The sequence below is a fragment of the Mercenaria mercenaria genome, chromosome 14 (assembly GCF_021730395.1).
Source record: "Mercenaria mercenaria strain notata chromosome 14, MADL_Memer_1, whole genome shotgun sequence".
Taxonomy (NCBI): domain Eukaryota; kingdom Metazoa; phylum Mollusca; class Bivalvia; order Venerida; family Veneridae; genus Mercenaria; species Mercenaria mercenaria.
Window position 1 is genome coordinate 66,640,520 of NC_069374.1, and position 26,689 is coordinate 66,667,208.

The window sequence follows — 26,689 nt, forward strand, 5'->3', positions numbered from 1 at the left end:
AAGGAAAGCCCGGGAAAATATGCAGAAACAACAAGCAAGGTCAAAATTTTATTATTACAGATCCACACGATCGCTCCCTTCTCTGCAATCAGGTAAAAGTATCACATTTCAGAAAATCCCGGGAGAAAAAAGGGAACCAGGGAAGGTGCCTGAGCCACGATACGAAAGGTCATACAAAATTCAGGCATCAGATGGCGCGAAATATAGGCGCAATCGCATGTTCATTAGCAAGTACAAATCAAATCGTGCAAGAGATTCGCGCAATAACAATACCCCATTGAGAACCCCTGATACCGCTATGACCAGCATCAAGGACAAATCCAAATATGCGAGCAGGTATGTATTAACACGATCTGGTGGAAGACTGAGAAAATCGCTCAGAGCTTTCCAGAGCAGAGATTGGGTTGTTTAATGTCAAATAAACAGTTAAACATTCAGCCATGGAATGTCATTGATGATAAACGTTTATCTCTTTGAGTCATGAAACCACATTGGATTCATAGCAGTACAGTCAAAGAAACTGTTTAAAAGTTATTTTTCTTACGATTTACTCTAGTTACTATGTTAGGAACATTATCATTGATTTATAACAATGTCTTGATATTACACACATATATTAATAAATACAATGTACTCCATTTTCATTATTCTGTTTAATCTGATTTTTCTGTCATTTTTGTCATACTTTGTTAATGTTTTCTCTTCCTAAAAAAAGTCAATGTTACATTTGTTTATGTTAGATGCGCATGCGTGAATGCCCCTACATATTCTGAGAGCGCTTCCCGCGCCAGTCAGTCGTCACAGTAAACAGTATAGAGTAGTTGTGTTCTGATCTCTCCTCACGAACTGTTATTATAGCTGTATATACTTAAACTGCAATCATTTAAAAGATCATTAAGAACAGAAGAAATGGAACATACGAGTATCGTGATTTTGTTAGTTGGATTTACTCTTGTCGGTGTGCTTGCAGATGTAGAAGGTGAGCACTTCACATATCTTGAGACTCTAACAAGTTTACAGTTCTAAGAACGTGGCGTGTCCTCCTGGATATTTTTCCTTTTTTAACAACTTTTCGCATGCATTTTTTATTTTCGTCAGAAAAATCGGACACGTGTATTCTAATGATACAAGAATTTTCCTGAATATCTGATATATTTGCATTCATGATAAAGCTGCTATGAGTACACAACACTGATGATGACATAATATATTTCAATCAAGCTATGTCATAATGTCCTGAAATATACAGCGCGGATATTTTCCAAGCTGAGATGTTATTGCAAATTCTAATTAAATTAAGCTCTAGAAAAAAAATGTTTGAAATACTATTAAAAGTTTGAAAGTCACCGTGTATTGACGTGACGTTAAACAGCAAACATTAAACACATACCGGCACATTTTAAAGCATAAAGATCATTTTAGCGTATAGGTTAAAGGGAAAAGATGTTTCCATTTGTGAAAAAATCACGAAACGTTGCATATTACTATTTTAAAGTATGCTGAATCCAATCCAAACCTCAATCAGCTTAATGATGTTCGAGCTTCTCTTTTCAGGATATCCGCCATTTTGAATAATGTTTCTTCGAATATTGTTTTCTAAAATGCTAAATCATTAAAATATGGCTTGTGATGTACCATTTAACTAAAGGGATCCTACTTTTTGCGATAAATAAATTTCACCCTTACTTTTGGCTGGAATTTGCCTTAAAATGACGTAATTTTTACAATGTGGTAGGGGTAGGTAATTTTGAATATCTGTTAAAGTAGATCAGGTTTTGTTTTGATATTTTCTTGACTAATATATATAAAGATAAGCTATAACTGAAATAAAAGTTTTTAAGATAGCACTTAATATTATCTAGAAAATATAAATTAAAGGCGCTCGCGGTAGGTTTTTCGAACGGGTCGATATTTACCCCAACTCCGTACCAATTTGGTTGTTTCTAATCCCCGTCCCGTACCCATACCGTACATCCCTATTCGTGAACTATAGTTTTTGTTCGGAGAATGGCGGAAACCTACAACATTCAATGACATCAAAATACTTTAGAAACACGTAAAAATCCGCTTGGTAAGAAATCTACCGTTTGATAATTTGATATATCTCTAGGTCACTTGCTAAAACACCTGCGTTTTATAAATGCCCGCCACACTCCACCTCGTTGTAATGTGATTTAAGACAAATCAAATACAGGGATCTATCAATTTTCTTTTTGTTTTAGGAAGACATTACCAAATGTATGTGCAGAGTTTAATTTAATTCTATTATGTGAAACCCGATAAAATAGTAGAAATACCAACTTAAGATAGACAAAAATATGAAAAAATACCCCTTGGGGCTGCTGAACAAGTATAATCTATTTCTTTTGATTTCTCTGAGCATGTTTCCACTAGATATATTGTTTTCCGTTATGAAAATGCTTAGATTTCAAATTTATGCTGGTTATTGTACTTTACTGAAATATATTTTAGGAGTATGGAAATTTTGAAAATGTTAAAAATAGCATCATATCTAGGGACAAATAAAATTGAAACAGTGCTGGTGATATCATATCACTTAAGTACACAAAGGTAACTGCAGTATGTAATGATATCAAATCATTATTTAAACATTCGTTACATTTTAAGGGGTTCATTAAGGGTATTTCATAAGACAAGTTCACATGTACGTACATACTGTAATTCATATCACATACAACCCCAATCCCACTGTCCTCCGCCCCTGCCACAGGTTAGCGGATATTTTGTAACATTTTAACACGTACTGCACATAGTTGACGATCATAAAACGAATTTTTATAATTTCAGCGAGTTTTTAAAATGCATTTTTCACCATCGATGCTCCTTAAATAAGATAATAAGAAAGTGGAAAACCAGACTTGCAACAATGTAATGGTCACTGGGAAACAATAGCCGATTAAGCTTTTAAATTAACACCTACCTTTGAATGCTTCTTATCAATCGACGTGCCTGTTACCATTCTGTCAAATGCCACCAGTCTTGACAATTGACTTTCGGATTCCGACGAGAAATCAATAACTATTATAAATCGATCAAATTCAATTTTATGGAACACTTCCCTGCGAATCCTGCTTTGTACTGCGCATATCGAAACAGGGTACCAAAATTGGACTTTTATCATAGGAAGTGATGATTCAGTATAAATATAGTCGTAATTAATTATGAGGCCGGTTAATGTGTTAATGACGCGCACGATATAAGGCGGAGGTTCCAGCGCAAGCAAGTGTTCCCAGTGTCAGTTTCACAATTGCAATAGATATTTTATCCGGTTAAATACTATTAACTTTTAAAAATAAATCACGGCAAAGCTTTACATGTAACTGCATTGATAAATGTCCCGCTGTCCTGTTACAAGATTGTTTATAAACACTACCACATGGGAACTGTTTACATTCTTTATCTCTCCTGGGTTCATGACCCCATTAGCTCCTTCCGGCAAATTCAGTTTTTCAGCAGATGGTTTATATTATTTTTTAAAAGTATACTTCACAATATTTTATTTGAAAAAAATAATTGCAGCATTTGATAAAGCATGTTTCAATATATGTCTATGCAATTTTTCATTTCTAAATTAACAGTAGTTCATTCAAGATTTCGAAAAAGGGCTCACTGATGTAAAGCATGTATAATATACATAGAAACCTATCCCAGCACTATCTTCAGGCTTTAATATGGCAGTTGGGGGGTTTAGGAGCATTGATGGTGAAAAATGATTTTTTAAAACACGCTGAAATTGTAAACAAAGTGCGTTTTATGATCGTCACCTATATGCAGTACGTGTTAAAATGCTACAAAATATTCGCTTACCTTTGGCAGGGGTGGAGGACAGTACGGTGGGTGTTGGGTCCTGACCCAAAGTGTCTGTTATTCATATAATATTCTGTATTTCTGGTCCGTACAATTTTCATTCTCACATAAATTTAACAGTACTAATTCTGTACATGCGGTACGGATAGTTAGGATTACCTTTGAATATAAATTTGTGCTTTTCCTGTATTGCAACATCTTATTGAAATTCCTGTAAAACATATTATATAAAACATAATTTTATATGTTTTTCAAGACAATTAATGACTTCAAGCTAAAGTATACCATCATCTTCATAACAAAAAGAAATAGGGTGTGTACTAAATAAATTATATTATTGTATTTATTACTGCTAGTTTATACCATATTTTATGATAAAAAGTTATTTAAACTTGATTCAGATTTCAAGTTTTAGAATTACCCGTAGACTAAATCCCGCTTTCTTTAAAAGAGCACTGGTATTGTATGAGATTGACTTTTGTACAGTTAGAACCAAAGACCTACGTTTTGAGCTGGCGAGACACTTTTACCACTAGATTGCCTCTCCCACTGAACCCCTCCACAGAGCCCTATGTTTTTTTTTATTTTGTTATTTTTATAATTATACACATTTCTAAGGTGCAATAATAGTAGTATAGTGTGAGTAAATAGCTCCATTAAATCAGGTCCAGGTCCAATGTCCCTAAACTGGTTCACGCTGGTTCAAACCCACGACCTAAGTATCACGTGACTGACCTTGATACTTAATATTGAACATACATGACATCACGAGGTCACGTTTTGGGGTTTCCCAGTGACCCTGATATGCAAATAAAGGCTTACACAGAAATTTCTAAAAATAGAGATAGTAAATAAAATCGCCTACCTATACGCAGCATATACATGTAGTGGACCAGTGGCATACATTCCTATTACAATGACCAATTCAGTCCTGTGCATGTAACTTTTAGAAGATCTATTTTTAATCCTCGTTCGAGTTGATTACGGAATGCCTTATTAAACATTTTCCGACTGAAATTTTAGAACTATATACAAAATTCCAGCCACGGAAAATACCGAGTTTCAGAATAACACGACATCAGCCTTTAAATCCTCTCTTTATGAGAAAATCTTTTATATCCAGCCAACGCCCCAAATATAACCGGTTTTCAAAATGTAGGTCACATATTTTCGTCGTTAAATTAAGCGAGCTTGTACATTAAGTCACAGTAATATCAACTTTTTCCCCACCGCTAGACTATCCTGAATCGATTTACATAGCACAAAACCTTTAATCTTTTTATATATTCCGTCATATGTCCGAGTTTATAACTCCGGCAAATCAGGAAGTAAACGTTTCTACCCGTCCTATATCCGTATACAAACTTATATTGAGTCCAGGAGTTATCGTTCCTTTTTTGCTTACGCGGTTTCACATCTCGTATACGACGATTCTCTCCATTAACTCCTTTGATCGGAGAGTACCCCTCCCTACCAAGAGGACAAGAGCACGTTAATTGAGGGAGAGAGGAGGGTTGTGGGAAGCCTTGAGTATGGCCTCCTCAGACCCAAGAAACATTGAAATTGGTACGAGACAAAGCTCAAGGAAACAAACACCGTTTACGTCTGTATACACACGTTTATTTCTTTTACATATACATGTATATAGATATATTTATACACATACGTTTATTTCTTTACATATACATGTACATTGTATATATATATTGCATGCTCATAAACCCAGCGTAAGCAATAGTGCCAATGTTTATACATCCCCCCTCCCCTATAGCCTTAATTAACGTGTAATCAACGTTGAACCGAGATAAAATTTAGAAACGTGTAAGAACACGGACTTAGTCACACCTCACTGATTAATAAATGACTTATTATTACGTTCTGTCTTAACTCAATCTTATATCCAACAAAGAAAACAATGGATGCTAGGTACGCGTGCGTGTATATTTTTATAATTTTTGTGGGGTGATGGGGTCAGAGGAGGGCTTCCTACGTCACCCCTGAATAACTCAAGTCATTGTTTATATATATTCTTTTCTAAGAACTTTAATAACGTCTTCCAATAATGGTTATTTTAGGCTTATTCCTTTGCCGTTCCAGTTCACTCTCTACCCAACGGTCTACCCGCTGCAAGGTGCCCTCGGCGTCTGCCGGTAACTCTCTTCCAGCTCCTTCCTGTTTAACTGGTGGTGGTTTCGTTATTTCCGGGGCTTCGTATTTTTTCAGAATCTTTTCAAACAGATACTTTCTCTTGTTTATTGCGTATTTCCACGCCTCCTCTCTACCGTAATCGTCCATCAACTCAAGATCAGATGCCGTATTCTTAATGGATTTATAAGCAGGGTCATGTTTAAGAGCACGATTCCACAGTATGGTTTTAGCAAAGATTTTCGCCATCGTCTTCCTGTATTTGTCTCTCATGTCACTGTATGCACGATTCCTAGCGACGTCGGTACCGTCCGTCTCCATGTAGTGTTGCACTCTTTCACTATATTCCGGCTGCAAGAATTTGAACGTTGCGTCTATAATGTTACCCCATGGGTCCTCTGTTTCTTCGTCGGAGGAACTCGCCTCCTCCTTTCTATGGTTATCATTGTCCCTTGATTCCTTATCACTATCGTCACCAGTAGCGTTCATTTCTTCCGCATTGTCCGATTCACCGCTTTCCTCATTATGCTGCGTCTTCTTATGACGTAACATGTTATCTCGTCTACTGAATGTTTTCCCGCAAACGTTGCATGTGTTCATGTCGGCGTCTGGCTGGTAAATGAGGAGGAATTCTCATACAGCAGTATAAAGAGGAGGCGAGGGCCCTCCTCTGACCCCCTCACCCCACAAAAATTATAAAAAAATACACGCACGCGTACCTAGCATCCATTGTTTCTTTGTTGGATATAAGATTGAGTTAAGACAGAACGTATTAATAAGTCATTTATTAATCAGTGAGGTGTGACTAAGTCCGTGTTCTTACACGTTTCTAAATTTTATCTCGGTTCAACGTTGATTACACGTTAATTAAGGCTATAGGGGAGGGGGGATGTATAAACATTGGCACTATTGCTTACGCTGGGTTTATGAGCATGCAATATATATACAATGTATATGTATATGTAAAGAAATAAACGTATGTGTATAAATATATCTATATACATGTAAAAGAAATAAACGTGTGTATATAGACGTAAACGGTGTTTGTTTCCTTGAGCTTTGTCTCGTACCAATTTCAACGTTTCTTGGGTCTGAGGAGGCCATACTCAAGGCTTCCCACAACCCTCCTCTCTCCCTCAATTAACGTGCTCTTGTCCTCTTGGTAGGGAGGGGTACTCTCCGATCAAAGGAGTTAATGGAGAGAATCGTCGTATACGAGATGTGAAACCGCATAAGCAAAAAAGGAACGATAACTCCTGGACTCAATATAAGTTTGTATACGGATATAGGACGGGTAGAAACGTTTACTTCCTGATTTGCCGGAGTTATAAACTCGGACATATGACGGAATAAATAAAAAGATTAAAGGTTTTGTGCTATGTAAATCGATTCAGGATAGTCTAGCGGTGGGGAAAAAGTTGATATTACTGTGACTTAATGTACAAGCTCGCTTAATTTAACGACGAAAATATGTGACCTACATTTTGAAAACCGGTTATATTTGGGGCGTTGGCTGGATATAAAAGATTTTCTCATAAAGAGAGGATTTAAAGGCTGATGTCGTGTTATTCTGAAACTCGGTATTTTCCGTGGCTGGAATTTTGTATATAGTTCTAAAATTTCAGTCGGAAAATGTTTAATAAGGCATTCCGTAATCAACTCGAACGTGGATTAAAAATAGATCTTCTAAAAGTTACATGCACAGGACTGAATTGGTCATTGTAATAGGAATGTATGCCACTGGTCCACTACATGTATATGCTGCGTATAGGTAGGCGATTTTATTTACTATCTCTATTTTTAGAAATTTCTGTGTAAGCCTTTATTTGCATATCAGGGTCACTGGGAAACCCAAAAACGTGACCTCATGATGTCATGTATGTTCTACATTAAGTATCAAGGTCAGTCACGTGATACTTAGGTCGTGGGTTTGAACCAGCGTGAACCAGTTTAGGGACATTGGACCTGGACCTGATTTAATGGAGCTATTTACTCACACTATACTACTACTAATTTACTGCAGACAGCCCAAGAACGCATATAGTTGCATATAAATAATTGCTACAGATGTATATAATTATAATACAGACATAACAGAAAGCCATGCCAAATAGATTTAGATGTATATCGTTGAAGGTAAATATTAAACTATAAGTTTATAAACAATGTCTCCTTAGAAGGACTGATGTATTGTTTCCTTAAAATAACTGAGCTACACTTATCATAAATAAGCCTTTTGGACAAAAAAGGAAACAGTGTACTTTTATCTTAGGTTCAAAATCAGCCTATATACTAATATCATGTCTCTGATCAGAAATGACCATGCAGAGAGTTGTACGTGAGTGAGGGGTACGTCATCTCCCGTTTGACTGATTAATATGGGCTTCCCCTTGAAAATATTGAAAAGGTTTGGAATGAGATGCGTTCTCTTGCTATATTCCAACGTTAATAAAACAACTCGGAATATAGCTAAATTCAATGTTATTGTTTACATGTTGCGTTTTATAAATTATTTCATTTGAAAAATGCTTAAATAAAGGGATATCCGTGGTAGGGTTTGGGAAAATAACGAACAAATTCAATGTATTTCATGGCCGTTTAGCCGGTCAAAGTTCTTGATTTTCAAATATATTCTTCTTTATTCATTTCTGAACAAGAAAAATCAAATAAAAAGTAAATTTACAAAAATTTGCCGTGAAGACCCCATTTTTTATTTTCTTGTTCAGAATTGATTAAAAAAGAATATATTTGAAAATCAAGAACTTTGACCGTTCCGTTTTATTTTATTTCGGCTAAACGGCCATGAAATACATTGAAATGATTTGCTTTTTTCTCATTCCTACTACGGATATCTCAATATTTAAGCATTTTCAAAATGAAATAGTTTACAAAACGTAACATATAAACAATGACATTAAATTTAGCTATATTTCTGACTTTGAAAAAAAAAAATGTTATAACATTAATTTTAATGCGATAATGACAAAAACGGCGATTTCCCTTGAAAAATTCATGTGCCGCCAGGAGCGCTCATCAAAGGAAATGTTGACTCGGAACGATTTTATTTTTTCTCCAAATAAAAGACCGGAGATATTAGTACATGCAGACCTAATATCAGTCTTATATCTCATACTTCGAAATGTTCGTAGGAAACGCGCGAACTACCTTAAATTTATAGTTTATCACACCGCTCACCGATCGTGACAGTGTCTAAAATTGCAATTGCAGCAACCCCGGATATTTTTAGCAGTATAACTATTTTTCGGATAGAGTCCTGTGTAACTTTACCCTGGAAAGTGTGTGCTTCAATAGCTTGATCGCTCTGGCACGATACTTGGCCCGTACCAGTATTCATTAATAATTTTGTCTAAGACTTTAAAATGTTTCATATCTATTTCTCATATTTCTGTTTTAATTACTTCGAAACAACGATAAATAACAAAATAAATTACTTAGTATGCCGGACTTAGAATTTTGAAAAATCAGGTCTGTGAATTGCTCTATACAATACAGTTCAGGACACAACTTTAAATCAACAGTAAGAGTAGATATGTAGTTATGTTTTAAGATTTTTGCGTCAGTGCAAACTGTGTCTTTCTATCATATATTTTATTTTGGAACTGCCAAGAATCGCACAGGCATATTGTTTATCGCCAAAAGGACCTAAGAATGTGTCTATTACGGTAACTGCATCTAAACTCTTACCTATATTCCAAATGCGAAACATGTGAACTAATCGCACATTCGAACCATGTGCAAAGCTGTTATTATCATGATTTATTTATTCATTTGTTTATTTAATTTCCTACTATCTTTTCGTTGCACATGTAAAACTTGCACATTAAGGATGAACAAGTTTTTTTGGTGTTGTTATCGTTTTTGAAATCTTCGTCAATCTTTAATCTAATGCATAACTTCTGCATCTGCATTTTGAAAGGTTTTTGATAAATGCATCTACATACACATTGCAAATATTTCAGGTTTTCTCACGGGAAAAGCAACTTCTTTTTATAGTTATCGTAAACAACATCTAATGTTGGCAAATGCAAACTAAAACTGCGTATATTGCTAAATGGTATTTCGGTATCCAGATTTAGATATAGATTGATAGATTTACTTCAAATGCAACCATGACAAAATTTTCAATATTGCGTCTAGATGGCTTTATGAACAAGCATGGCTGTATCCAAGCAAAAGTTCATGGCTAAAGTCATGTCCGAAAGCGGCACCCGGGGTTATCCTCTCATTGTTTATATTTTCAAATGTAAAATTTCGGATCTAGTATACCGTTGAGATATGACCTGTAGCTTGTATCCGCTCGTATCTTTGTATGTTCATAACCCCGCACGAGGTGTCTAGTTTTTAATAAGAGGAACCATCATTCTTTTGAGACAATTATTCTGCTGGATAGATCTTTTGAGATAAATATTGCAAGTTTACTTTAATTGATTATCTTATACTAAACTTTCTAAACGTTTTGTTGTTTACCTGCATATTTTCCATGACATTAGTACACATGCTTTACTTTCATTGTTCGAATGTTTCTACTTAAGTTTGTCACTTGGGCAAATGATTCTTGTGAGACGTATCTATCGAAAATTTCTTCGACAGAAATCTTTAATCAAGGGATGACCAGTATACACATGTGTAATTAAGATCATTATGACATGGTCGTAAAAAACTTTGAACGTGCAATATATACGATATTTGAAATAATTATTATATTTTCGACAGTAGTTGCTATGTTTATCCTTATTATTTGATGCGATGTCTGGGGAGAGACATTAAGGCATGAAAATAAGAAATAGCTGGCTTTCTTTTTTTCTATATAAAATTGACAAATTTCAAATGGTTGCAGCACACAGCAGGACCCATTTTAAATGTCTGTATCTTACATTTTCTAGAAAATTATTGTCAGAGCTTAAACAAAATAAGGATAATGTTTTTCAGCCTAACACATGTCATGCTTTCATTGCATAATGAAAATGCTTCTTAAATGTCAATGATAGATTTGTTTGTGATTTCAGCAAAAGTTGCAAAAAAGGGAAAACAGCTCTACATAGCAAAAAAAAGGTGTACCATTTTTCGCGCCAATTTCCTATTTAGTGCCTGTATACCTTAATTAACTGCGACCTTTGCATTGCTTTATCATGTTGACTCTAGATGGACCAATAATAACAGTTGAGTTCTATTACGGTGTACACTTAATAGAACCGATTAAATGCCAGTGCAATAACACAGTCACATATTTGTCAAACAAATGTATCAGAGAAATACTGGAAAACATATTACAGTTCTTAGATATCTATTAAAGCGGTGCAAATATCAGTTTCTTTCATTTTATGGGTCTTTGAAAACATGAATATGTCATATACTGTAATGTAACAGGCAAAAGATTAAGGGAGTTAATTTTTTTGTTCCCTACAAAAACATAAAAAACTGATCCATTTAATATAAATCAATTGCCATAGGCTAATAATTATATGTTTAACTGCTAATATTTTCTTCAAATTAAACTAAATAGAGCTTTACTATCTTTAAATGGATGTTAGAATAAAACTAGTACAGATCAGGATTGAAAATTGTATATTCAAAAATTGTGAAGCGAATAATTCATGTAAATATCACTACTGGATGCACATACCATTAAACATGGTTTAAAACCCTGTAAAATATCGTTATTTAACCCCATTAATTTTAGGTTTATAGAGAAGTGAACAGTACACATAATTGTGAAGATTTACAGTCTGTTTTAAATTCATTTGGGGCATGAGCAGATCAATCGCTTCTTTGTTTCAACGAATCAAAGAGTGTGGTATGCTTAATTGGAGATGGGAGAAGCTACTTGTGATTCAATCCCTCAAACATTTGCTCTTAGATGTACAGTGCATGCATGTGAGCACAAAATACTGAAGTAGAGCTAAATCGTGATTGCCCATTGTGCGCTGACATTGTCATCAACAGTTGCTTTTTGGATACACCTGATGCCAAATGTCTGTGCCAATAAAATCTTGGTCAGAATGTTTGTCAATATTATAATGTTGAATAGTTAAAACTACCCACATGGTCACTTGATCTATTAAACCAGTACCTGTACACCCTTCTCAGTACAACTCAATACAATACAATATCCATTTATTTTCATATGAACATATGACAGAATAAGGATACAATATAACAAATGTTTGTGCGAGGCTGTTACATGTGTTTACATTACAAAATAATAAGAGAAAAAAGAAGAAACAAATATTCTTCTAGCATTTTACAAAACAGTACATATGTATAGATACTATTACATGTGTAGTAATACGTAGTTTAAATCAATACGGCAAATATTAATATGAAGTTGATTATCTTACGATGTCTAATTCTGAAGGCAAATTTTCATGGCCCTTAATTTGATATACAATTAAAATATTATAAACCCATTGAAATTGAATCTGACATATTTAATGAGACCATTAATCAATTTTTAATAATTAACGGCCATTAACAGAGTATTAAAAAAATTAATGGCCCCATTAGTTCTTACTAATTAATGGGGAATTAAGGGGTAATTTTTTAATGGCACATTAATTTCATGCCAATTAAAAATTTTCATGGAGTTTTAAGGAGCCTGTTAACTTATTTTAATGGTTTATTTTAAGCAGCTTTTCATGGCCATCAAAGTCATTTTTAATGTATGGCATTAAAACTATGGTCATGAAAATCCCATTAAATAGTAAGAAGTAATGGGTGAATTTTAATGGTGACCTGTTAAAACTCTGTTAAAAACCTTTGAAAAAGTAGGGCCAATTTCATGACCTGTTTAATGGCATGTGCATCCAGCAGTGTTTAGGAACATTAAACTATGTTATATAAGATACATGTGAATAGCTTTTACCTTTTGATAATTTATACAAGAATTCAGCTTATGTGTTTATGTTAAGTTCAGTAATATGACATTTCAACGATTAGAAATAATTAATTTGCCCTTTGAATGGGATTTTTTAACGATTTCCTCTTTAGGCCTAAAAATTGTTTGTTTCCGATATCCCGACCTACCCTAATGTTTTGGTCCGACCCTAAATGTTTTTATGGCGGTGGAGAATTTTTTGTAATTTTTTAACAAAAAGTTGCAAAACTGTTCTTTTATTGCTTTAACATGGCCAGTGATGTTAAAAATAAACTTACTGATCTAAAGGCATAACCCCATTATTTGAATTCATTTTTTGACACAAAAATAAGTTTCGAAATGTCCCATTTTATGCAAAAAATACCGACCTACCTACCCTACTATTATTAGCATGTTTCCAGAAACAAATAATCTTTTTGTAGGCCTTAAGGACCCAATATCGTTTTTCCATGTATTTTGAACGTCTATAAAATGTAATTGAATAAATTTGGAATTATAAATCTGGTATAATAATAATAAAATAAGATTATTAGATTTAATACAATTATTTGCTCATTTAACAAGACCTTCGCGTGGTATATTGCCTGATGTAACACGGATCGACAATTACATGCGCGGTGATTGAATTACAAAGGAGTTGGTCACTGTGGTTAAAAATTCAAGAATATTCAGTTGCAAGTCGAAAACTCGTTCTCAAAAAGGAAATGTATTACTTGGGTAACATTTATCGACAGGCTATAACGCCGCTTGATAGAGGAAAGATGACAGTTTCCTCCACGACGTGATATAAGCAGGGGGTGGACATTTTTAGTAAGATGCTGCTTTTAGACGAGAAAAACTGCTGGTTGCAGTTCAAAATGGCGGCATATGTTTACTTTTTGATATAACAGAGGACACATTGTGCATTAGTAAATGTGTTTATTATATACGAATTTTCAAACGATAACGCCCAGTTGGTGGTCATATAATTTCTCTTCACTCGGCTTTTGGTCTTATGTGTTTATCTGTGTTTGTTAAAAAGTTATTGAAGGTACAGTGCCAGTTTATAGTGACGAAAAAATCGTAGCAGCCGTGCATGTAATTTCTGTACAAAACGAATACTTAACAGGATGTTTATTGATTTAGACATATACATAAATTTATACTGCAATTGAAGATTTTTAAGTGCTGAAACATTCCCTTGCAAAAATATTCTGGTACGAGCAACATTTTTGTATAAACGACATTTTTGTTGTGTGATTATTCCTCTAGGAATATGTACATAATCACGCGTAACATCATCATAGAAACACAGTTTTCCTACAATATATATACAATTAACAATATAAAAAGTGTCAGTTTATAAATGTTTTCAAATGGTACAGCTTTTTAATGTCATTCTAATTATGTCGCAAATATTATTTATTGTTACAGGCAAATAATTCTCCTTAGGAAGGACCACAAGACTTATTTGAGTTCTGCATAGAAAATCCGCAAGTAAAACACGAAGAAAGTTTATGTTTGATTATTCCAGTACGAAAATATGATATCAATGTACAGCTTTTTAATTTCATTCTAATTATGTCGCAAATATTATTTATTGTTACAGGCAAATAATTCTCCTTAGGAAGGACCACAAGACTTATTTGAGTTCTGCATAGAAAATCCGCAAATTAAACACGAAGAAAGTTTATGTTTGATTATTCCAGTACGAAAATATGATATCAATGTACAAACAATGAATAATATTTGTGACCTAATTAGAATGAAATTAAATTATATGGCCACCAACTGGGCGTTATCGTTTGAAAATTCTTATATAATAAAAACACTTAACACTGCAAAATGTGTCCTCTGTTATGTCAAAAAATAAACAAATGACGCAATTTTGAACTGCAACCAGCATTTTTCTCGCCTAAAATTAGCAACTTACTAAATACGTTCATCCCCCTGATATTTTTCAATCTTCAAATATCCTGTCAGAAATTTATTTAAGGAACAAAAAGCCCCATGGGGAAAGACCCATGAAATAGAGTAATATCCCTGTTGGAAATGTATATTTTGATGTTTTTATGAAAATTTGTAATTATTTTCCTTTTCCTCCATAAAAGAATTTATAAAGTAGTCTAGTTTTTTTATTTCAATATAATTCATAGTTCTATATTTGCAATTGGTAGTAAATATTGAGAACTTTCAACGACCTGAAACAACAGTAAGATGTTCAGCGTGAAGTTTTGAGATTCATGTATTTTTTATTTTCAATATATCTCGGTCGTGCAACCGAGATATGCAAAGGAAGGTAATAATAATTTTATAAATTTGCAGTTCGAATTGACTTCAGCAAAATATGTTCTTGTTAATATAAAATTGCGTATATTCATATTACTATGTTTATCTAATTCATACTTGTGCTAAAATAATCCTGGTTGAGAAACCGGAATAGGCAATTCAAATTATAGAAATATTTCCAGTGAAAATCTGACGTATATTACGACCTCGGCGAACACATTTATGTGTAAATAATCAGCTGGTTACATTTATAACAAACCCATTCATGGCCAGCTTATGATGAGAAATATCAAGTTTTCTCTCCTTTGGTTATCGATTGTTTTAAAGCAGTTCCCCTTGATTGGATTGACTCCCTTACATTAACTAAAGTCGTAAATTAATAATCTACTTTCATATATTTTGCATTGATCGTGGTACTGTTTTGGGAAATACCTTGAAATTAAGCTATAACTTCTCTTACTTTATTTATACTAATTTGTTTTAGCTCGATTGTGATAAAAGCTTCAAGCTTATTGGAACCATTCTCGACTCCGCCTCTTGGAAAACCAGTACTGATGTCATATGAGAGATCATGGTCGTGAACCCAGTGGGGCTCGAACCCATGACCCCTGGATTGAGCGGCCGATACCTTATCCGCTCCACTGAACTTAATAGATTCATATAGAAAGATTATCTGAAGAAAGTCACAAAACACTTCGATAAAAACGTATAGAAACGTTTTAGCTAACGATGTTACGGATTTGTGTTTTCATTAATAGAAAATAAATACATAAAGATAAATCTATGTCCTTTTGTTTTGAAACTTTAAATTCCGCCATAAGGAGACAGCAAAATATTTCGAAAAAAATAACAACAACAAAACAAAGCAACATGTAAAGTAAGTTTCCTCCTTGATGAAAACGAGACTAATATAATGAGATAATGTATTCCTATTTTGTTTGCATGCTTTTGTCTATATAACCGTATTTTTAGGTAACTCCATATGCCTAGAGGTTTTCTCTTTAAAAACATGAAAACAAGTATAAACTAAGCAATACGGTATCTGACATATTAATGAATTTCGAGCAGTATTTGAAAAACACTTGTTTAAACAGGCATTTCAGTAAAACACGCACACATATTTGACTGATTTCCAATTTTAACTTGACATGATCCTTTATGTTGCCAGATAGGTATAAACTGCAAGGTTTAGCTTTAAAAAAAAAAGGAAAAAAGGAAACTTTTCAATTAATTAATCTTTTGGTATATGACAATCACAAACCTTTAAAAAATGTCATTGAGTTATAAAAATAGCTCGGATTCACTCTGTCTATCTTTAATAGTGTGGGGGCAAATGAGGTTCCATGGCCGAATGGTTAAGATCGCTGGCTTTAAATCTCTTGCCCCTTATCGATGTGGGTTCGAGCCTAATACGGGGCGTTGAATTCTTCATGTGAGGAAGACATTTACCTGGCTTACGGAAGGTCGGTGGTTCTACCCAGGTGCCCGCTCGTGACGAAAAAAATAATACACGGGGGTCTTCCTCCACAGAAAAATCTGGAAAGTCGCCATTGACCAACAACATCAATAAAATAAGATTCTAATAGTATGAAAGTTTGACAAAAAAAAGCAAATCTAAAGTACCATTCCTGTTTGCGCTGATTTTACCATTCAATAATGAAATAAAATTTATCTGAGCCATAGCGGTGATTGTTTTGCATCTCTTTCAAGAAAAAGAGATCACAGAGTGATCTTGACGCCCACCATTGAGCCATTTTTGAATGTTCTAAATTTCAAGACAATCTCAAGGTCAAAATCAAGGTCAAATTTCAGTTCGGTACTGTGCATGTGGTCCATCCATGCGGTACACATTTGAAAGCTGTAGCTTGAGAAATGTGAAAGTAGGTCACTAGATCAATTTCAAGGTCAAAGTTCATTTTAGTACACAAACCTATGCATGTGCTTAAAATTGAAGGCTGTAGCTTGAGAAATGTGAAAGTAGGTACCAGATAAAAATCAAGGTCAAATTTCATATCAGAACACAAAACTATGCATATGGTCCAAATTTGAAGCCTGCAGCTTGAGAAATGTAAAAGTAGGTCATTAGGTCAATCTCAAAGTCAACTTATGTCAAGGTTCATCTAGCCACTCTAAACTATACATGTGGTCCAAATTTGAATGATGTAGGTTATGGACAAGACGATTTTTAAAGTTTTTCCCTATATAAGTCTATATAAACCATGTGACCCCCGGAGCGTGGCCATATTTGACCCTAGGGGGATAATTTGAACAAATTTGGTAGAGAACCACTAGATGATGCTACATTACAAATATCAAAGCCCTAGGCTTTGTGGTTTTGGACAAGGAGATTTTCAAAGATTTTCCCTATATAAGTCTATGTAAACCATGTGACCCCCAGGGCGGGGCCATATTTGACCCTAGGGGAATAATTTGAATAATCTTAGTAGAGGACTACCAGATGATGTCACATGCAAAATATCAAAGAACTAGGCCCTGTGGTTTTGGACAAGAAGATTTTCCCCATATAAGTCTATATAAAACATGTGACCCCGGGGCTGGCCCATATTTGACCCTTGGGAGATATCTTGGGAAATCTTGGAAGAGGACCGCTAGATGATGCTACATACCAAATATCAAAGCCCTAGAATCTATGGTTTTGGACAAGAAGATTATCAAAGTTTTTCCCTATATAAATACATTTTGTATATATAAATTATAAAAATAAACAAAGGGTCATAACTCACTCAAAAATTGTTGAACCAGTCTGATTTTCAGGGGACACAACTAGGGTACCAATACATCATTCTGACACAGTTTGGTCAAAATCCCCTAGTAGTTTCTGAGGAGATGCGATAACGAGAAATTGTTAACGGACGGAAGGACGGACCACGGACCACGGACGCAGAGTGATTTGAATAGCCCACCATCTGATGAGCGAAAAAATTGAAAGTGGCGCTAAGGTCTAGATAATCCCACTGTACACACTAGTGGAAAGCATGCTTCTATTTTTTCTCCATCTTGGTTTTTGTCCTAGCTAAAATGGGCATGGTATTGCTTATTTTCTATTTTCCCCTGCTTTGTACATGTGTAGAATTCACGTTGTATCTTTTATTTAAATAAATGTACCAATTCCGCTCCCCATTCAAAACTTTTACTTTTCGCTGAAATAACAAATAAGATACCTACCACTCTTATCCATAATCTGAACTTTTTTCTCCTGTCGTCAAATACTCTAAAATATCTAACTGTTTTGTCCGAATTAATTCATGATTATTCGTATTGTTCTTAAACCACATGGTCGTATTTTCCTAAAATAGCTGGAATAAATAAAAGCTATATTCTGTTCTTTTATGTGATGTCCTGTTCTGTTCTGCTCTGATATGTTATATTCTGTTCCTTTTCTTCATTAGTATGAATGTTATCATTTCATATCCCCGGATAGAATTGTCAGTTGTTGGTATTTGTAGTTCTGAAAATCAACACCGCGTAAGTTACAACAGAACTTTAAGAAACTGCCAGTATTTTTAGTTTCTTGGTAAACTTTAACGTTAATTGGGTAGCTTTGACGTTAAATTGAAGCAAGAAGCTTTTGTCTGTTTAAAGTTGTAAATATATCATCATAATGTTCATAAAGTCAGGAACACCTACATATTTGCTAATAAGTTGTCATAATTGGAAAACATTATTTATTTGCCTCTAAAGTGAAAATTGTAAATTTTATTGATTTTCACTATACGTTTAATGTAAGTGATGCTAATACATTTAAAATAAATTGGAAGCAAGAAGATACTCAATTAGAATAAATATTTTTGCATCAAATTGAAGAGGGGAAATTGATGTATAGTGTCATATCTGCTAAAATATTCATAAATGTAAAAACATATTTGACATTAACCATTGAAAATAGTTCTCCTGTACTGTTCAATGCGCATGCGTCAGCCGCAGGTGGCTCAGAAGATACTTTCAAATTCCTTTCTGTTGAAAGCAGGTTATGGTAAGACCCATCCATTTATGTAGGCAGTGGATTTAAAAATACAAACTTCAAGTAGGAAGTATCTATTTTAGATATATGTGTTACACAGTGTAGTTAAATGCAGCAAAGTATGTAGACTGAAAAAAAATATCTAAATATAATTTTCTGAAAAGAAAGTTATTTGAGCTGAAAAAAAGACCTCTGGTAAAATATTTTGGAAAAAAAATGGAGACAACTCCGCTAAGACATTATGGTAGGCTTAGGTGACTGTTGACCTAGTACCTCATGCAAACTATGCACATTTTACCTCTAGGCAGGTAAAAGGCATGCATAATTGCCACAAGGATTTTAGCAATATGAACAGAAACTATGTAAAGATTAAATAAGTTAATGCTCTGGGGAAAATGAGGCATTTTCTGTGTGGAACTTTGTCAACAAAGAAACGATGTTTTTGAAAAGTCAAAACCCACAGAATTTCAAAAGGTAAAATATGTTGAAAAGGCTACTGCTGGAAAGAGGACAATATCTACTACCCATATATATGCGTCAAAGGATAGGAAAAACATCTTGAAATATGAGAAAATCAAAGAAATCAATTGCAGGACTGTTAGATGCATGACTGTCTCATCATGCATACCATTTAACATAGATCGGTTACTTTTCCATTGCACTGATTAACATGGACAGGATTAGGATTAACAAACGTTGTTCTCTCAACCTTGGATCAAGGTTGACAAACAAACCATAAATAATATGCACATACCACAAGTCCCATGATCAGGACACATCTAGCTCAGTAGAATTTGTACAATCCCAAGTGTCAAAGTAAAGAACCGATTCTCTAATGTCTGGTAGCTTGGGACCTGAATCTACCTCAGATGGACTGTGATAGTATGAGCCCGTCATCTGACTGTAAGGCCTAAAAAATAGCCTTGTTTCTGGTCACCCGACCGACCGTAATTTTTAACCCAAGACCGTAACTTTTTTCGGCAAAAAAGATGAGTCTACGAAAATACGTGGCGCAGCAGACCCGCAAAAATAGAGAAAAACTCGTATCTGTTTACAGATCGAGCTAAGAATGAAAAATGAGAGTATGTATAAGGCACGAAAGAACATTTAATCAGGCCGCTAATTGATCGATCTTTGATAACGTTTGTTTACTCGCCGAAAAATCCCAGAGAAAAAAAGTATTGTTTAAGGATACCATACTTACTTAAATTATTTTTGAAATTATCGCCCGACATAATACGATGTGCCTTTAATCCCTGTTGACAGCCGCTGATTGTAATTTTTAATCGAACAATTGACGTACATTCAAATAAGCATTTGATTGCTGCTGTTGCAATTTCTTTAATCCATTTAATAATCAAAAGTTGCACATTAGCGACTGAACGTGCATAAAACAAACAGTCGCAATTCCTTTAATCCGTAAGATAATTGTGTTTCATGTACACATTATATGTACACACACCATAAACAACGAGTTTCATCACCTTTTTTAATCACACGCTTATTGATAAACACTGCAGACCACTTACACATTAGATATTTTTTTTTGACAGTCGAGTGGGCGGAGTTAACGTTTCAGGAACAAGTTGACTCTACATCGTGTATTCGCTTGGTTGTTGGTTGGAAAGTTTGTAGGCAAAGTTGATTTCGAAATGAAGTTCGGGGAACAGAAACTTCAATGTGCCCTTATCGCTCGAGTCGCTTCCTCGCGAGACCCTTGAGATAATATCAGCGATCTTTTGACAGTTCAGACCGTGCGCGGAATCAACTTTTCATCCACAGCCCGGGCAATTCATTCATTGAAATCGGCTGTATTTGAAATAAAAATTTTAAGTTATTTATAATAAAATCAAGAAATAAGTTTAAACATAATTATGACTGATGCATAAGATCATGTTGAAGGAGGTTTAAGCCTGCACTTGTTAAAAGTTTATTGGCTTTTTACACCGATTAAAAATATTCAAAATGGCGGCGGCTTACAACAGCGCGATACGTGCTTAAGTGACAGATTTCTGCAATCGTAACAGGATCATTTTTAACTATGAGCTTATTTAAAAAATCAAATTAAATTTGACAAGTGAAGTTATTGTTTATCCAATAACTCCATAGCAAGTGACATGTACAAGTGACAAGCGGTTTACTAAAAAATAATCCGACCTACCGACCTATATATTTTTAAGCCCGTGACAAGAAACAAGACTATCTTTTAGGCCTACACATCCGACCTACTATAGAAAAATCCCTGAGACCCTTACTGATTCAGACCTCACATTGATGGTAAGCCTACCTACCAGAGAAAACAATATCTTAGACCTAAGTTCACGACAAATCCAACTTTGGTCAAATAGGTTAACATCTTACCCGGCATCAGCGACCACAACATTGTTCAGGTAAACATGCCCCGAAAAATCCAACGATACAGAGAAGCAAACTGGGAAGGATTTAAACAGTAAATTGATAAGCACCATCAGGAAATGTTACAGGAGTACAAATAATCCACCCTATCAACTGAAGATCTCTTCCGCTCTAAATAACCTATCTGAAGAACATATTCCGTCAAAAACGTCCTCCATTAGGAACCATTCCCTGGGTAAATCAAAAGATAATCAAAGGCATGATAGGGCCTTCAAAAAAATCAAACACAATCGAAAATATCGAAAATATTTCTTGAACCTCAAACATACAGTCCGAAAGAAAATAAAAGAGGCTTTAAGATAGTCTAGATATAAACCAGACTGATGCCTGATTGTACCAACTCTCCTCAATCATTCCAAAAAAGATTCAGCATCCCTGCCACCCTAAAAATACCAAAGCAAACTTCACTCTTGTAAAACTTCAAAAGCAACAGCTCTAAATAAGCATTCCCAGTCGGTATTTAGCCCAAAATCACTTATAAAGTTAGCATTTAATTCGTAATCCTAAATGATACAACCTTAGAGTCTATGCCTCTCTAGATTTCTGTTCTTTAGCCCCTGCTCCTCCTTGCATACACAAATGACCTCGCACAAAATATCCAGTCTAAAGTGTATGTATGTCACTAACCTCTGTCAGACAATCACATACAAATACATTGAATATGCTCGTACTTCACTACAACCATGCTCTTCCCCCTATTTTTATCTTTTAGGTCACTAACAAATTTTCCTTTCCCTTTTAATTCACCCAATTTTCTTTTATTTTCTCTTATCAATCATTGTGGTTTGACGCGCACGAAAGTGTCTACGTCCCTGTAAAGGGTTAGAAAGTATCGGAAGATGCATGGATGGATGAATGGATGATCCCTAGACTTTGCTCATATTATTACAAAAATAGTTGTTATCATAGATTCACTCCAAAATACATATAAGGATAAATATTTTCTTACTTACTTTTCTTACTTACTTCTCTTACTTGAACACATGCACTGAGAAGAATGTTTTTCTTGCAGATTCATGTATCGTCAAAAATGTTGCTCTCAATAAACCAGCATACGTATCCTCCAAGCATCGCCAAGAAGCTCTCGCTAGTTTAGCTGTTGATGGGAACTTAGAACAGAATTATTATGGCACCGAATGGGGAAACGACGAATGGGGAAAAACTCCGTACTGTTTTCACACTCAAGACATTCCTAGTCCTAACAACTGGTGGTATGTTGATCTTCAGCAAATGTACAGTATAGAAAAAATGGTGTTCTACAACAGGATAGATTGTTGTAGTAAGTATACCACTTACTTGAAAATTAAGTTTATAGACTAGGCATAGAATTCCATATTGCAATTCTTTAATTTCAAAGCGGTGCCGAAATTAACTAGTCAGTTGCTGAAGGTTAAGTTTGATATTAAAACATTGTTTTATACCAAGGACCCGTATTCGGAAGACTTCAGTATGAAAACACCTTTTTGCTTTCATCCAATATATAAAACGACCCTTAAAATTGAAATTTCGCAGGCATATCGAATGTTTCCAAAACCTGATTTTCTCCCATATTTTGACAGGATCAGGGATACCTGTACCATTTGTGTAACGTCAGTTGGTATATGTGGTCGCTTACAAAATGATCCCGTTTCGACTGAAATTGGTTTCTTTAGAATTTGATTTTCACTCAACATAAATCTTAGTACAAATACAGTTGAAATTATAACTTCTGTTGACCGTTTCTTTCTGTATATGTACAATTTAAAAGAGGAAAAAGTTTAAAATTATATTTCTGCCAGAAACGTGTAAAGATTGAATACATACATATATGCATATTATATACCAGTCTCCTTTAAACTGAATGTTTTTGTTAAAGGCGAAAGAGCAATATTTGAAATACAGGTCGATTACTCTTCTGACAATATGACCAATGTCGGCTTTGTGGAGAAAATGAATTCGACTAAGACTGTATATATGCCTACGGACACTAGAGGGAGGTACGTGAAACTTGTGCAGCCTGGAATATCAAACCTTCACCTTTGCGAAGTCGAAGTATACGCTTTACCAGGTAGTTAATACAATATATCTAATAAAGCTTTTATCGCAATAAGTATGATGTTCTTTATATTTTTAAGTAGATAAACATATTGATTACTGTAAGGGGAATGCGTGATTTTCTTTTTATTTTTTTTTTCTGCGTTTAGAGTTACATATACACAATTTAGGGCATATGGTAACTTTCAGTGAATAAAAACCCCAGCTGTATCTCCTGGTATTTCTTCATACATGGGCGGATGTCTAGTTTAAAGTCATGGCTTTCGGTTTACATGAAGATTTCATTTGAAACAACTCTAGCTATCATATGTAACATCGAACGAATTTAAGATAAGAACTGTTAAGAAAGAGACAGTATGATATTTCAGACAATTTAGCAGCTCAATCTGTGTGTGTGTGTGTGTGCGTGTGTGCGTGCGTGCATTCGCGTGTGTGCGTGCGTGCGTGCGTGCGTTTGCGTGTGTGCGTGACATGATGTACAAAAGGTCCGGCTTCTCGTACTAGAAACGTTATTTAAATTCTTCAAAAGCATATTGATATATATATTAAGAATGAAATCCGATATGTTGTCTAATATCAGGGAAACAAACTGGAAGCCATTTGTAATTTTGCTAAACTCCTCTAATAGATTTCATTCTTTGGCCGGTTTTAAAATTTCATTTACAACACTAAATAGTTTAAGATATATATCAAATATAGAAAATTTAACAATATTACATTTCATTTAAATTCTCTAGTTATAATACACTTACTGCAGAAAAAATAGCCAGAAATAGATATACATGTATTTTCAGTCTCTTCCGCAAATGTGATATTGTATTTAAAATTTTGTAATTATACTTGTATATAAATAATAATATACCTGTTATTATTATACACATATCAAACGTCAGTTGCAGGCCTGAAGTGGTTATTAGCAATTTGCAGGAGGTTGTAACTTGAGTGTCAAGTGTAACAGGTCTAGATGTTCATTATATACCTAAAAATACTAACGATTACTCGATTGTTTGAACCAGTTAACTGGTTAAAATGTTGACTTTAACGATGTTTTATCGCAAATACACAGGATAAAATGACATCTAAATGATGTAACTAATTCCTGGCGGTCAATTACTGGTTATTATGCCCCCTTCCTGTTATATTACCAGCTTCCGGTTATTTGACCTTGTTACAGATTTCTGTGTATTGCAGTTTTGTTACTAATCATACTAAGGTTTTTAATAATAAAACCCATAACAAGATCCTTTGTAAGCACAGAACGAAACCAACCAAAGGTGTGATATGCAACATCGAATTATTTTATTGGAAACGTACAACTACTAGAGACAGCTTAAAGAATTAGAAAATTCCTTTTATTATCCTTTAAATTCTTTGCATTTTATATCAGTGGTTTTGAAAACGAAAAACGAATAAAGAAAAACACTGAAGCTGAGTAAGTGAACCAAAAGTAAGTTGCCAACTACATGTAATTGCATGGTGAAAAGGTCGAATTTAGCCTTTTGTAAATTTTACCATTTGGCAATAATAAATTATTTATTTGTCCTCAGTATGCTGTAGCGAACCGTGTCAAAATGGCGGAACTTGTAGCGCAAACAACTCTGATGCACGTGGTTATGAGTGCGCATGTGTTAAAACCAGTGATTACAAGATCACCGGTGCGCATTGTGAGGAGGTTTGGATGAAACTGCCGACTAATAGAACATGTATGTATTCTTAAACATGTTAAATTTTGATTTTCAAAAGAAAATTTGCCTTAATTTTGTCTTAGCTACTTAACAGCACTGCATAGATATTTTTGTTATTATTTCGGATCAAGTATAGTATAAGCAAAAAATAATTCAGGTGTAATAAATGAGTAATTTGGTTACTGAATTGTATTATAAGGCTATATACTTCAATACAAATAATCATATAGCTCTAATTCCTAATACTTATTGTTTCAAGTAAAAAGTAATTCGGGAGTAATGAATAAAATCTAAAGACATTAATCTGTGAATATAATGGCGTTCAAAGGTTGACAGGTCGACAGGTCAACAGGTCAACTGGTTGACAGGTTGACAGGTCGACAGGTTGACAAGTGGACAGATTGACAGGTTGATAGGATGACAAACCAAATTACATTACTGAATTTTATTATAAGGCTATTTACTTCAGAATACAAATAAATCTTATAGCCCTATTTCCTAATAGTTATTGTTTCAATGTTTCAAGTAAAAAAGTAATTCGGAAGGAATTAATAAAATCTATAGACATTGCTCTATGAATATAATGACGTTCAAACAGGTCGACAAGTTGACAGGTCGACAGGTTGACAGGTCATTAATGTATAAATATAACTGCGTTGACAGGTTGACAGGTCGATAGACCAAAACATTAATCTATAAATAAACATTTTGATACTTTTGATTTGCAATATCTACAATTGACTTAATCATGATCATCTTGTCAACGTGTCGACCTGTCAACCTGTCGGCCTGTCAACCTGTCGACCTTTCAACCTGTCGACTTGTCAACCTGTCGACCTGTCAACATGTCGACCTGTCATCTTGTCAACCTGTCGACCTGTCAACCTGTCTTATTTCTATGTTGATAATTATCATTTATTATTATAAATCAATGGGGTGAGTTCTAAATAAAGAACAAGAATAAATAGTTTCGCTCTCATCACTAGAAATGTAGTAATATATTATTTGTTATTTAGTAAACACGTATTAATACTTTAAAGCGTATTATTTCAAAAACTAAATCACGAAAGTACTTTTTGCTTATACTATACTTGGGCCATTATTTCTTCCATTTAAGGATTGAGATGAGGACGTTTTTAAGATGACATAAACTATTTTTCACCGTTTAATATGCGCATCACAGTAAAGTACATAACTTAAAGTATTTGTCTCAAATTAGTTTCATTTATAAGCACTTGAAAATTTCACTGATAGGTAATATTCCGAAGAAACGACATTACTAGAAAGGAAACAATAATGACATAATACATTATATAAACGGACAGGAGGAATCTACTTTTTGAAAATCTTTATGAAGCTTGCCGAATTACATCTTGGAAACTTAAGATTGAGCCCGCTGTTATGTACCACAACACAGTCAACACAGTTGTATATTTA

The 26,689-nt window shown here is 34.3% G+C and overlaps 2 protein-coding genes across 5 annotated transcripts in view; both read left to right on the top strand.

Moving 5' to 3' along the window:
* LOC123526984 (elongation factor 1-delta-like) overlaps positions 1 to 26,689 on the top strand; it is an 84,229-nt gene that overhangs the window by 6,198 nt on the left and 51,342 nt on the right. The gene's annotated exons all lie outside the window — the stretch shown is intronic.
* Positions 789 to 26,689, top strand: part of LOC123527784 (fucolectin-like) — a 32,418-nt gene continuing 6,517 nt past the window's right edge. For 2 of the 3 annotated variants that reach the window (XM_053523765.1, XM_053523766.1), the window contains exons 1-4: positions 789 to 979; positions 22,546 to 22,812; positions 23,389 to 23,580; positions 25,115 to 25,270. In XM_053523765.1, the coding sequence (XP_053379740.1) occupies positions 910 to 979; positions 22,546 to 22,812; positions 23,389 to 23,580; positions 25,115 to 25,270 (685 nt within the window). In that variant the 5' untranslated portion in view covers positions 789 to 909. The remainder of the gene's footprint in view (positions 980 to 22,545; positions 22,813 to 23,388; positions 23,581 to 25,114; positions 25,271 to 26,689) is intronic. The other variant, XM_053523763.1, reaches the window with a different exon arrangement.